This window comes from Periplaneta americana, chromosome 10, assembly GCF_040183065.1.
Source record: "Periplaneta americana isolate PAMFEO1 chromosome 10, P.americana_PAMFEO1_priV1, whole genome shotgun sequence".
In the NCBI taxonomy this organism is placed as follows: Eukaryota; Metazoa; Arthropoda; class Insecta; order Blattodea; family Blattidae; genus Periplaneta; species Periplaneta americana.
This window is the reverse complement of record NC_091126.1, coordinates 167,308,811-167,323,297: the sequence shown is the minus strand read 5'-3', so window position 1 is coordinate 167,323,297 and position 14,487 is coordinate 167,308,811. Positions and strand designations below refer to the sequence as shown.

The 14,487-nt window shown below is 34.2% G+C and overlaps 1 protein-coding gene across 3 annotated transcripts in view; it reads right to left on the bottom strand.

The window, feature by feature from the left end:
• Positions 1-14,487, bottom strand: part of LOC138708144 (dynein axonemal intermediate chain 3-like) — a 61,269-nt gene that overhangs the window by 10,104 nt on the left and 36,678 nt on the right. For all 3 annotated transcript variants that reach the window (XM_069838374.1, XM_069838376.1, XM_069838375.1), the window contains 3 exons: positions 8,190-8,320; positions 5,799-5,976; positions 2,134-2,249 (listed from right to left, as the gene is read on the bottom strand). In XM_069838374.1, coding sequence (XP_069694475.1) covers positions 2,134-2,249; positions 5,799-5,976; positions 8,190-8,320 — 425 coding nt within the window. The remainder of the gene's footprint in view (positions 1-2,133; positions 2,250-5,798; positions 5,977-8,189; positions 8,321-14,487) is intronic.

Below are 14,487 nucleotides of genomic sequence, written 5' to 3'. Positions count from 1 at the left end.
GAGATTCTTACAAACCCGATATTCCTGCTCTGTCATGACTCTAACATCAGATATTTTACTATGGACCTGAAAATTTTGCGTTAGCAAAATCCGCAAATTTTTATATTGTGGGGTAGAAAGTATTTTTCTTCATCTGTAAGGTGATTTAGCATGATTTTCTAGCAGAATAAGTGTGAAAAAGTGCGGACTTTTTATCAAATTGCGAAATCACGAGAAAAATACTATTCAACAGCTATTTATCAATAAAATGCTATTACAAACGGCAATATGTATTTATTATTCAGTATTTCAATTACGCTCGTCAAGACCTTTTCAAAAATGTAACACAGTGGGCCATTCTGATAAACAGAACGTTAATAAACAGAATGTTATTGGAGCCTTGAGGCATGGTTCCTGTGGTTTGAAGTGGTTTGTCTTCAAGTTGGTGTAAACAATACGTAGTAGGCCTACACTGCAGATACTCAAGGTCATGTAACCCATTCCACTTAGCTTTGGTTTACAGTAAACACATGAAAACAAAAGTAGCACAGACCACTCACTCAGTCATAAGTGTTCAGCAGAATAAAACTAAAGCTACATGTAATGGGTTATGCGACCCTGAGTATCATCTGCAATGTAGGGATGTAGTGGAGGTGGAGCGGAGCAGAGCGAAGCTCCGGCACTGTGTTCGAAGGTGGAGCGGAGCTCCTGCACTGATTTGGAATTTTAAAATCTGTTTTGACATCACAATATTTTCCCAGCTAACGATATCTTAGTTAATGTCAGAATATTTAGTGATTGTATGTGCTTCCTTTAGAAAATTGGAACAAGTTCGGAACCACTAGAAGCGTAGACGGTGTATGTGGTGAGAAATGGAGGAAGAATCAGTGACAGAACCACCACCAATCTAAACTTTAGTACGCCTGCGCGAAATGATCACATTCCTAATTCACTTTCGTTTCGTATTTCGTTAGTTTTCACGTCTTTGTACGATTGTCTATGGTCTATGGTGTTACCGAAATGTGTTGTGTTTGTTTCCAAATTATTTTATGAAGTTAATTTTAAACAGTTAATTTACTGCCTATAACGTGACTAAAAGCCTACTTGAAGCTTTTGTTTTTATCTATTGCCCTTCAGTAAATATGTAACAAAATAAACATAGACAAAAAACATTTACTTCTTTCTTTTCTCGTACCATTGCTGTTACTAGTGGAGTTACAAAAGCTTCCTCTCCTGATATTGGTGATATCTCAAGCCTGCTTCTATTTGAGGAACCTAGTAATTCAACCAGAGATACTATTGTCAAAGATACAGTTCCAGTATGACTGCGAAGAATATTCAACGCCATAATTTTAAAAATAGTGAAAGCCAAAAAGTCGGCCTGCAAAGTGAGTGGCCGAATGTATGGAATGAAGAAAATATGTGGTCAAGGAAAAAAGAAGCTTATCCATGGATTGATTGTAAGCAATGTAAGCTAGGCTGTAAAGTGTGTCATGAAGAAACTACATTAGGTACATTAAAAAAAATAGTGTATTTCTGTATCTAATGAATGGCGCTCATATTCAGTAAATTACTGCGAATCGAACAGATCAGATCAGCTTAAGTCACTACGAAAACAATCACTGAACACAAGAAATCCAATGATAATATAGCACAAAAAATTATTGATATGTCTGAAAAGCAATCAATTGAAAATGTTGGCGAATAAACGAGTGCAGCCCACCGTAAACAAAAAAGCGAAATTTATATCAGCTTATTACATTGCGCAGAATGATCACCCTTACAGTGACCATTTCGGTTTACTTGAGCTTCAGAAGCTAAATGCAGTAGGTATTGATTGGTGTTGCCTTGTATTCTCCTTATAGTCTTACTTTATGTTATTTTCTTTCTTTGTCTTATTCTTTTTTGCATCCAAACCTTCCCCAAAGGTTAAAAACATACAGAGCTCCGGCACTGTAAAGTTTCGGACTACAACCTTGCCTATAATGAAATAAATGCAATCGCATATGGTATCTAACTCGATTTCGATAAATAGTGGAGTTCAGCCCCTATGGGATTCTGGGATTCAACTTGCCTTCAATTAAATATTTCAAATGAAAAAAAAAAATTGGTACAACATACATGGCAAAAGTTTATTCATATTTTAAAACTCACATTTTTTGGGTTATTTAATGTATGTTCTTGAGGTAGATTGAAAACACGAAAATTTCCATTGCTGTCGGTCAGACCTATGACACACTGAAATGGCCATAATCTACTGGGATATATACCTGAAAATAAACGAAAATAAAAATTATGAGACCCTTCATTACAGCAGCATCCATAATTAAAAATACCATGGCTCAAATCCTTTCTGTTGGATGCACTTAAGGGAGGAGATGGATGAAATTTTGGTTATTTTCAATCAAAAATAGCATTTTCCTTTTTTTATGTAAAATGAATCAGTAATCTATTTATGCTCGACCATGCCGAAATGTAGTAATTATACACCTGGTAGTAGCCCTTTAATGCACCTCATTAAAGTACACCTATTCATTATAATTCAGTTGTTCAGCCAATGAGAAATCACCTTTGTACTGATTGTACCATTATAAAACCGTAAGTATCGATTATTCTCGGATATGCAATCGAAAGACAATTAGCAAAAAGCCACGGAGGCTGGAAATCCAATATTGTTGCAGAAGGTTATGTTCTGTTACTATAATAATTAGCGTTAATTGTAAATAATATTCAAATAAATTCAATTTGTCATCTCGTTTTTCAATTCTGAATCAATCTCCAGGTTATATCAAGCCTAATGTTCATGTTATTCTCTAGATTATATGAAGGTCAATGACACATTCGTTCCTCGGAAAAAGTCAATACTTTCGCGTCTGCGTACATCTCACAATTCAGGTCAGTTCCACTCCTACTTACATAACCATAACATGAATACTTCTGAATAATTTCAAGTTAGAAATATGGTCGAGCATAAAAAGTCGTATGAAACTTGCCTATAATGGTAATTAACACGCTCGTATGAAAATTATGAAACTCACTTGCACTCGTTTCATAAACAAACATACTTGCGTCTTAATCACTATCATTATAGGCTCGTTGCATAATGTACCATTATATGTTGAGCAAGTTTCAGTATTCTGGGGCACTTGTAAGCATAAAAATTACGACATATTTAAATGTCTGCACTCTTAAATTTGAATTCCATGCAAAATTTACAAGCTGCGTTTCACACTTTTTTCCCCAGCATATTTCATCATGTTCGAAGTATAAAATCTCTTACAATTTTGATGCTAGGAAGATGAAATTTTTACTGCATGTTCTGTACATTGTGGTTAACGAAACGCATTAGCATTATTTTTATAAACTAAATACTTTCGAAATTAAAAAATAAAAATATATTTAGTGGACAACAAAAGTTTAAATTTTGAAGTTGCTTTATTTAATATATATATATATATATATATATATATATATATATTCATTTTACATGCAAATTTAAAATTCTGGATTCTTAGTTATTTTCTAACCATATCAGAGATGTGTAAAAATATTCATGCATGAAGCTTAAATTTTGTAAGAGATAGATTTTGAAAATATGCAACATTTTAATTTGAATAAGTCAAAATCCATTGATCTGATCATAATGGAAATTATGTGCAAGAATATTTATAGCAAGGAGATGAAGTGTACAGAATATGAAGTCCTAACCTTAAAAATGGAAGATAATATAAATTTCATCATCCTCCCCCCTTAAGCCTTAATAAAACAAACAATCCAAACATAGTGCTAATGCTTCTGATATTCAGACATATATAATCTCAGAGCTATTACATAACTATCTCGTTTCGTAACTCTTTTTAGGTTACAGGGACTAGTGAAAATCAGTTCATTAAGAAGAGAGGTTAGAACAGTAAGTATTGTTGTCGGAATTTATGGTCTCTAGAAGCTCACCACAGAAACTTACAGGGGCTCCTAACAAATGAAGCTCGAACATTTCCTACGGGATCCCCTGATAACTTAAGAACACCACCATGTTTCTTAAACACACTTCCATTAATCTTGATTCCATCTCTTCCTGGTCTCAACAATTTGGGCTTAACCTAAACGCATGTAAATCACAGGCTATTCTGTTCGCGAACTGTAGATTAATTCCTGAAGTCAACGACCTGAATATTCCACCTGTGAAACTGGATAAAACAATCATCCCGTTTAGCTTTACCGTAAAAAATCTCGGAGTGCATTTCGAATCTAATCTTAGTTGGGATACGCATATTAAATATACATGTAAGAAGGCATTCTCTATTCTCCATTCACTAAAAAGATTGTATCATTATCCATCTAAATTAAAACAGACGCTGGTACAGACACTCATTCTACCTCACTTCGATTATTGCGACGTTTTGTTCAGTGATCTCAGGATTGATTCCGCCCAGAAACTACAGCGTGTTCATAATGCGTGCGTCCGCTTCATTTGTAATGTTCGATACTATGATCATATCTCACCTTCTTTCGAGAAGTTATCATGGCTTAGGTTACATGAGAGGAGAAATCTGCACTCACTTTCGCTCCTATATCGAATTATGCACACTTCATCCCCCTATTATTTATTCGCTCGTTTTCATACTCTCTCTCGCTATCATAATATTAATACTCGATCACAACCCGATAACACGCTACAAATTCCACTTCACACATCATCTCTGTATTCCTCATCTTTCACTGTTGCTACCTCTCGTCACTGGAACTCTCTGCCGCCTGAAGTCAAGGGCTGCCGAACATTGAAATCTTTCAAATCCAAGTTAGAAAATTATCTTATGACGAGTTGCCAAACTAACTTACTATTATGACAAGTGTTGTATTGCATGTTTCCACGTATTCACACTTTTTTTTATGTTCTAGTGATATTTAACTTATTTTATATTTTTGTTTTCATATTTTCCGATAATGGTATATCTCTAATGTGATAAGTTGAGCTATATATAAACATAATTTTCCTTACTGTGTATACTTAAAAATATTGTATTCATTGTATGCTTTGTACTGCACGATTGTATTACTACTATTAGTATTATTATTACTATTAGGCCTGTTATTATTATTTTATTTATTATTATTATTATTACTATTATTAATATTATTATTATCATTATTATTATCATTACTATTCTTATTTATTATTATTATTATTATTATTATTATTATTATTATCAATAATTGTCTTATTTTTTTATACTTTGTAGGCCTCATTTATTTTTGACCTGCTGTTCACATTTTATTATGCTTTTTTCTTTCTTTCTGTATGTTATATATTATGTCTGATTTCTTCTTACTTGTTGTTTACATTTTATTATTATTATTTTATTCAGTTTTGTGTGTACTTTGTAAATTTGTAGTGTTTCTATAACGCAGTTTTTACTCCTGGTTGAGTGTTAGAGAAGGCCGTATGGCCTTAACTCTGCCAGGTTAACTAAATCATTATTATTATTATTATTATTATTATTATTATTATTATTATTATTATTATTATTATTATTACTATTATTATTATTATTATTATTATTATTATTATTATTATTATTATTATTAACAAAAAAAATATGTCATACCATTCCTTTATGCTTTTAGCATTCAATGCACCTCAGCTAAACACTCGTCTAAACCTTCTTCACACACTAACAATGAATTTTAACTCGGCATTTCAGAATATGGACTGGACTTCGATATGTGATGTCACCATCACTCGGCAACAATGCTCGTGATTCAACACTGCACGACCTCTGCTCCTTCTTTGGAAATTAAACACGAGATATTCAACTTACCAGTAAGAGCATTTCCAACGATGTTCTGTGTCATAGCTGGTTTGTCGCTTTTCTCAAGGAGGTTCCAAATTTCAACTGAACCATCAGCACGTGTGATGAAAAACATACTGGGGATAAATAATGACCATGCTCCACCTGTCAGCTGGACTCCAGCTCTCCTCCAGAGTACTGGAACATCCTGAATTGAAGATTACATTATACACACACACATATATATATATATATATATATATATATATACACACAGGGGCGGCCCGTCCATAAGAGCTGCAGAGCTGCAGCACTCCCTACTTAGACAGGAAAATAAAAATAATATTTATTTTAATTTGTAGAATAATTGTTACAGCTTTTATTGGTAAATCGCTTTATATTTCATCTGGCCGGGAATATGTACTATTATCTTATGCATAATTTTTTTGCACTTCGACTGTATTGGAATTGACACTGCATTCAAACTCGTCCTGGGATCTGCAGGGTGGGACAGCTCGTAAGAGAGTGTGTCTTGATGGTCAGGGGGTAGAGAGGTGAAGGGAAGCAGAGGGAAACTGTCGCTGTTTAAAACCCAGATTTCGCTGCAGTGGCTTGCAGAGCCAGGCTACAAGGGAAGATCTTTCCTTCCCTCCCACACCGCTATTGTAATGCTACGTCAATGGATTCTCTACTCCCTTGAAACTTAATGACAACATTTTTCTGTTCTTTTCACATACTTATTGTTGTAGAATCTTATCGAGTTAATATAACGGAATTAATATTCTCTTTTGCCTTATTATTACGTATATATCCAGCCTCCAGCAAAACCTAATATTTGCCTTAACTCAAAATGATTACACGAGTAGAATCCTTTTGATATAAGTTAGCACGTAAAATACGAAAGAGACTTGTTTTCCAGTTTTAGAAAATTGTTGACCATCAGTATATCCGAGTGTTGCTTTGGTGTGACGTCTTAGTACCGTAACTTAACCAGTGCAATTTGCAAGCATGAGTGTGTGTGAATTACAGAATATTAATTTTATTTTTCTCATCTTTCCCTTGCGGAGAAGATTGATGTAATGAAGTGAAATCAAAGGGTCGTCCGTTACCTGACTTAAATCTTAGCCTACTCAAGCTTCATCTAGTCGAAATAGTGCATATATGTAAGGAAGTATAACAATGAAATTTACGCTAAGCATTTGTGGTTACGTGGATGTGAACAAAAGAAAAATCTGGTTTCCTTGCCTCTTCTTCGATGGTGACGCTGCATGAACTAGGAGAGATGTGATACATTTAGGACATTTGCCCCTAAAAAGCAAAATGCACGAATCTTCGCAGTCTCACCTGAAAAATGTTGTTTCATTGGCTATGTTAGGCAAAACTAATATTGCTGTGCAATTAAGTGAAGCGAACAGAACAAACATTCTCAAACATAATCAAGAAGTGAGAAAAAAAAAATGAAATTAATTTAAAAAAATATATTGATTGTATCAAATTTTGTGGCCAATATGAACTTCCCCTTAGGGGACATGATGAAAAAACGATTCGAAGAACCCTGGTGTATTTCGTGGGTTGCTACAGTTCGTGAGTAATCTAAACGAGCCTCTCAAAAATCATTTGGAACATGCCACTGTTTAAAGGTAATTCTAAAACAATTCAGAATGAACTGGTAGATTGCAAGTTGAGTGTCTGCCGATCATAAATTCAGACTGAAATCGATGGTATTAGTTTTTTTTAGCGATTAGCAAATGATGCCACAGATATCTCCCAACTAAGTCAGGAAGTTTTGGTTTTTCGATATTAGTGCATTTAATTTTGTCCTATACTTACTTGTAATGTTATCAAGAAGTGAAATTTGTATGTACCAAAATCTACTGCAGTTCTCCCAATCCACAAGTTCACGAGCTGCCACTGTATATATATATATATATATATATATATATATATATATATATATATATATATATATATCTTCATATTTACTAGAAGCAACTTTTAAATGCATATATGAAGTCTGTGAGCAATATTTATTTGAGAGAGAGCAGTGTTATCCTCCTGAATCCTGAGACATTTGTTGTTTTATTTTTTAAATTCTATATAATTTCTACACTTCAGAAAAGGTTACTGAAATGAGGAAAAATGCTGAAAAAACTCTGTAGGTTACAGTTAAGGCAAAATTATTTCCAACACACTACTTAATATCTTACATTACTAACACAGATTCTTTACATGTCTGAACAACAACTATGACTCTAACAAACTGATATGTATAGAAGACAAAGTACAAGAATAAAATGTGAGTTCATTCTCCATAACCATTTCATTAAGTTTAATGAGAGACTAATTACATATTAAATTCAAACATTTTTGTAATCCCATGAAACTGTATTACTTTTTAAGTAAAAAATTAGAATACTCTACCTTTATATTGCTTCTCCAGATTGCAAACACTTTTCCTCCAACACTGAGAATCAAATCTTTGATAAATGGTGAGAGTGCAATTGCAGATATTGGGCCGTCATGTTCATTTCCCACCGATGTGTATGTCAATACTATAAACAAAAGAACGAAGATTATTTTTAAAACAATCACTTCTTTAATTGAATTATTTAAACTCTGCTATGTGCAATGAATGCAGATTTTGTATTATTGTATTGCTCCTATTGTGTCCCAGGGCATTCAATGGCCCTGTGGTGACTTTCACATTGTTCCAATATTATTCATCACTTTGATTTGTCAAATTAGTGGAAAGAGCAATAAATGCTTATAAACTGTCAAACCATAAACACATGTTAATTCGGCTAGTCATACACATACTTCCTAAAGAATTCAATTAAATACAGAACAAGTATAAATAATAAATTGTTAGATACAATATTGTTTCCCGATGATAAAGTAGTGATTTCCAGTTCTGAAGATGATTTACAAAGAGCCATTTTTACATTGGAAGAAATAAGTGCCAATTATAATTTTAAAATATCAAAGAATAAAACTAAAATTTTAGCATTTAAAGGACATGATTCCTTAAGAGCAAAAATAGTAATTGATAATACAATTTTAGAGCAAGTGAATAGTTTTAAATATTTAGGTTTTAACTTATCCTATATTAAAAGTGAAGATATTAATGAAAAAATAAATAAATTTAATCTGATGTGTGGTACTATTAAAAGAACCCTTAAAAACACGAGGAAAGAAACAAAAATGAAATTTTATAAAGTAATGGCTGTTCCTATATTAATGTCTGGATCGAAATGTTGGACGATCACTAAGAGACAAGAACAAAGATTGGAAGCGGTAGAGATGAGATTTCTAAGAAATATAGCAGGATATACTCCACTAGATAAAAAACGAAATGAAGATATAAGAAAATAATTAAATATTTTCAAACTCACTGATCGAATAGTTAATTATAGGAATGCCTGGAAAAAACATAATGATAGAATGCCAGAAGAAAGATTTCCAAAACTATTGTTAAATTATAGACCTCACAGAAAGAGAAATATTGGACGCCCACACAGAAGATGGTCTGAACAATTTTAACAATTCTAGCTTTCATGAAACCAGAACAAGCCTATGGCTTAATCCTTGTATGGTGATGATGATGATGAAGTATTTTGTAAAACTTGATAAGTCAAAATATGCCACCATGTACAGTTTAGTTAATCAATACTCAAACTCTGACAACACTCTGCATTTCTATGCTCATGAATAGGACCAGAATTCATAAGCAAATGCATATTTTTACTGTCCCATTGAAAGTCATAAACAAACATTTTTATACATGTTTTGTATGTCTATGTTGACGTAAAGTGATTCCTGCATATATATTTCAGGCATTCCTGCATATAATAGACTACTGTGCATATATTGTACCATATTTTCAAGGATTTGTTTTTCATAACCCCCTCCAAATTTGTATATTTGTAAAATAAAAAAATAAAATTCTGGATTCTTTGGTTGTTGCCACATATTTTTTGGATGAATGTACTCAATGGCTGGAACTTCCTTTCATATCAAGGATAACTCAAAAACCTGATTTTTGGCGGAGGTTTGTGAATTGTTTTTATTCCATGCTTGTGGAGCAGTCTGCTTATCTTTCCCGACAACTTCCCTGTGAATGGTAGACAGGCTGTGGCTGGTTTTTCCGCTTCTAGTGAGTCCGTGATGGGCTGCTGCTGCTTCAGGAACAAGGTCAGATCAGTAAAAGACGATCTAGGCCTCAGAGTACCAGGGATCTACCGCATCCAGTGTGAATGTGATGTGGCTTACATTGGACAGACTGGAAGCACAATAGCGACGCGTCTTTCAGAACATCAAAGAAGCATCAGATTAATGCAGCCCGAAAAATCCGGATTGGCTGAACATTGCATTGAAAAAAGCCATAGGGCTAATTTCAATAACACCGAGGTCCTGGTAAAGTGTGCGGGCTATTGGGATAGAAGAGTAAAAGAAACCCTGGCCATAGCGGCGGAACACGGTAACCTGAACCGGGACTCGGGTCTCCAACTAAGCGTGGCATGGGCACCGGCTATTAAATTTCTCACCACCCGGATGACGGGCCGTCATCAGTGGAGGACACATGAGAACTCGTCCGCCGAGCCCACTGTGAGACCCAAGGTCATTCAGCCGGAAAGCACAAAGCAAGACGACATGTCGGCCGCATTCTCACCGCGGTCCGCACTAATAACAGCCAATCGGCGCACAGCTCCTTGGCTGACTCCCTCTGGCACTATAAATTAAGGAGCTAGGTACCCTCAGATATCATTTAACCCTGAAGATGAGGAAGATGAACATCTTCGAAACGTCGGTGGATCACCAACTTATGACTTGGCTGGAAGCCCGAGAAAATTTCGAATTATCACGTTGCCAGGTTTCTTCATATTAACTCTCATACCCCTTTCTGCCAATGTTTCCGTCCATTCCGTCACTGCCTTTTGTAGTTTGCTTTCTGTATCTGTTATGAGCACAATATCATCTGCATATACTAAAGCCTGTACATATAGGCCCACTGGTCTCATTTTCCACATCCCAACTACAGATTTATCCGTTCTGGCTTTACATGTCTTCATTATTTCATCCATAAAGATGATGAACAGTAGTGGGCTTAAACTGTCCCCTTGCTTAATACCTCTCTTCATGTCAAATGTACCTGACATTTTCCCATCCATACATATTACTCCTTCTACCTTTTGAAATTCCGACTGTATAGCTCTCATCACTTTCTTAGGGGTTTCTTTCTTTCTCAGAGCTTTCCACATCTCTTCTCTAGGAACTTCATCAAAAGCTGAGTGTAAATCCAGGAACCCTAGATATGCTTCCTCTGTTTCACTTATCCTAAATTGGTGTATCAGCAGTCTGAGTGTCAAGTGTGTGATTTTGTTTTATTTTTGTGTACAGTTTGTGAGTTCGTTTGTTCGTGATGCACCCTGCAAAATTACTGATAGTAGTAGAATCCCTAGCAGAAGACATTTCCTGCTCACAAGCCCCCATTATTGAGGCTTCCAAGATAAAACTAGATATGGTGCTATCAAAAAAACCTTGATTACGGCACTATTCTCAAAGTAAAGAAGGTTTTGTGTCAACAAAGTGTGGCTTCTGAAACCTGGATCTTACAAGCTCACAATTTGTACACTAAAATTTTATCCAGTAACCTCATGTAATATTGAACGATCATTTCTAGCAATCAAAAATATCCTTGTAGAAAAAAAAAAAATTAGACAGTCAGTCCATGCTAGACAAACACATTATAATTAACTACTGTATGATAGTATGCAAAAAGTACTTCTAACACCAGTGCAAAAATATTTTTAACAATGACTTTCAACTGTTTGCATCGATTGTCAATTGTTTTCCACCAGGTGTAATATGGGGGCAAACATAACAGATAAAAAAAGCAGTACAAATATCGTATTTTCTCTAATTCTCCGAGCACTTTTTTCCCCAAAATATAGAAGTAAAAATATGGATGGGCAGCTTATTCTAAATGAAGTTGGCAACAATGCCCAATTTTCCTTCCACACAACTCTTAAGGTGGTAGCACATGTCATTATCTTCCCACGCAGGTATTTCAATTATTAACAATGTTAAAAGGCGTTTATATTAGCAGTATATGTGTAGGAATCAAGTTTCAGTGTGATAAATGTATAGTTCGCGCATCTTAGATTTTAAATTCTGAAAATGAGTACCACTGAAGTTATGAGATTGCGATCCTTTATTTAAAATTATCAAAGATGCTGAGGAACATGCAAACAACACAGTATCATACAAAATAAAGGTAGTTAATTACTGACACATGGTATTAATGTTGCAGGATGTGCACATAGCGTGGGTTCGAAATGATTTCTGTTCCAGGATAAAATTTGTTGCTCACTGAACTCTATTTGTGTTAAATTGTTTTTAATTTTTCGTGAATATATTTGTTGAAAGTTTCATTTATGTAATTTATGTTTATTCTTTTTATTTTATTTCTTAATTTATTATATTTTATTTATTTATCTTTTGACTTTCAAAAGTGGGGTGTGTGGCTTATTCGAGGGTGCAGGATATTCGAGAAAATACGGTAATAGCAGGCCTACTTTTAAAAGTGACTGTAATTGGTTAAGAAACAAACACAAATTAAATTAATTACAACTACTGTATTTTAATAATAATAATAATAATAATAATAATAATAATAATAATAATAATAATAATAATAATAATAATACTATTTCATTTCCGCTGGCAGAGTTAAGGCCATAAGGCCTTCTCTTCCACTCAACCAGCCTTAATCAATACAATACATATTTAAATTACAAATATTTACACTACACTTAAAAGGTTCTCCAGCAATATTCTTCAGTTTTAACGACTAGTAGACTACATATTTATTTAAATTTAGATAAACCTACAAGGTAAAGTAGTAACTTAATTTATGAGCTAATTTAATTCAATCAATTATAATTAATTTAATATTTGAGATAGCTAGTAAAATGATGAAAATTAATTTAATATAAGCTTACTAGGACTATGTTACAGGGAGAAAAAAAAAAATATATATATATATATATATATATATATATATATATATATATATATATAAATCTAAAATATATTTCTATAATGAGAATATTAATGTAATTGCCATGAGAGGTTTTGTAAATCTATTTAGAGAAATTAATGATGATAATAATAAGAATGGACAGATGTTAGTTTCATTATAAGTAACAAATATTAATCAGCAATTAATCTGTTAAATAAGAATTAAATAATTTTGACCTAAATGAAGTTACTGTCCAACAACCCCTTACATCACTCGGAAGCGAGTTCCACTGATAAGTTACTGATAATTATATGAAATAATTAAGAATTAAATGCAATTTTAATCTAGAAATTAGGGGACACTATGGTTCGAATCAGGGACAGTTAAATCTTCAGTCTGCAGGCTCTACCACTGAGCTACAACACTGGCTACATTTAAACTTCAAAAGTAATTTGCTTGATTAATATTTGAGGAGAAAAATTCGCTCCGGCACCGGGGATCGAACCCGGGTCCTTGGTTCTACGTACCAAGCGCTCTGATCACTGAGCTACGCCGAATTCAATCCACAGTACCAGACCGAACTCTCCTCCTTCGATGTTTCGCTTGGCAGTTGACTTGGACATAAAACGTCATCATATATGCCTAACTCGGAGTCAGGCCACAAAGGGAAACAACGAAGGAGGAGAGTTCGGTCCGATGCTGTGGATTGAATTCGGCGTAGCTCAGTGATCAGAGCGCTTGGTACGTAGAACCAAGGATCCGTGTTCGATCCCTGGCACCAGAGCGAATTTTTCTCCTCGAATATTGTCAATATTACAGATATTATTCTGTAGGACAAATTAATAAAATCTTTAATAATTTGCTTGAGTTATATTTTCTCTACAAATTGTATTATATATGTATATCTAATGCTCAGAATTTAACAAAGTTATCTTCCTGCTCCCTGTCCGATATTTGAAGCTAATCTCTACTGAAGTCTTTAGAGATTAAGAGTTTCATATTCATATTCATAATTTATTTGAAAGAAGCCAGGAAAAGAGGACAGTTTGCAGTGTTAGCATTCGACAAACTGACAATTAATGGAAAGAGCTATGATCTAGATTATTGCCAGAGAAACTTCAAATCAGACAATAACTGGATACTAAAGGCAAGAAGGTCAGAAGAAACGCAGAGCAATGACTTCAGTACAGAGCAGAGAAACAACACGGGAGGAAAGAATGCGAGGAAATCAGCAGATTACGAGGAGAGACGCAAACGTCAGCAACCCAGCGTATGTAGGCAGAGTGCGAATAGTTCAACATGTAAACAGCTGTTACCCGAGATCGATGTCCAAGCTACGAGTATGTTGCATAGTAAATCTACAGATGGTAGAAGAAATCGGATCTATCAAGAATCTTCAAGGAGGGAGTCAAGTGCGTCAACAGAGGGAAGCTGCCAGAACCCGGGACCTTCGACAGGAAATGGTTTACTAGAACAGGTATCGTTTAGGAAAAATGACTTAATAAGGGAATTAAACAAGACAAAGAAAAAAACGGGAAAGATAGATGATCTTTTTATGAAGATTAAAAAGTAATTTCACTCTATGTGTTAATTGTGATGAAGGGAATAACAATATTGGTGAAAGTGTGATAAATTGTAATTGGCTAAAAAGTGGACTTAAATAATTATATTGCTAGGGAATGGGGGACAAATGAAATA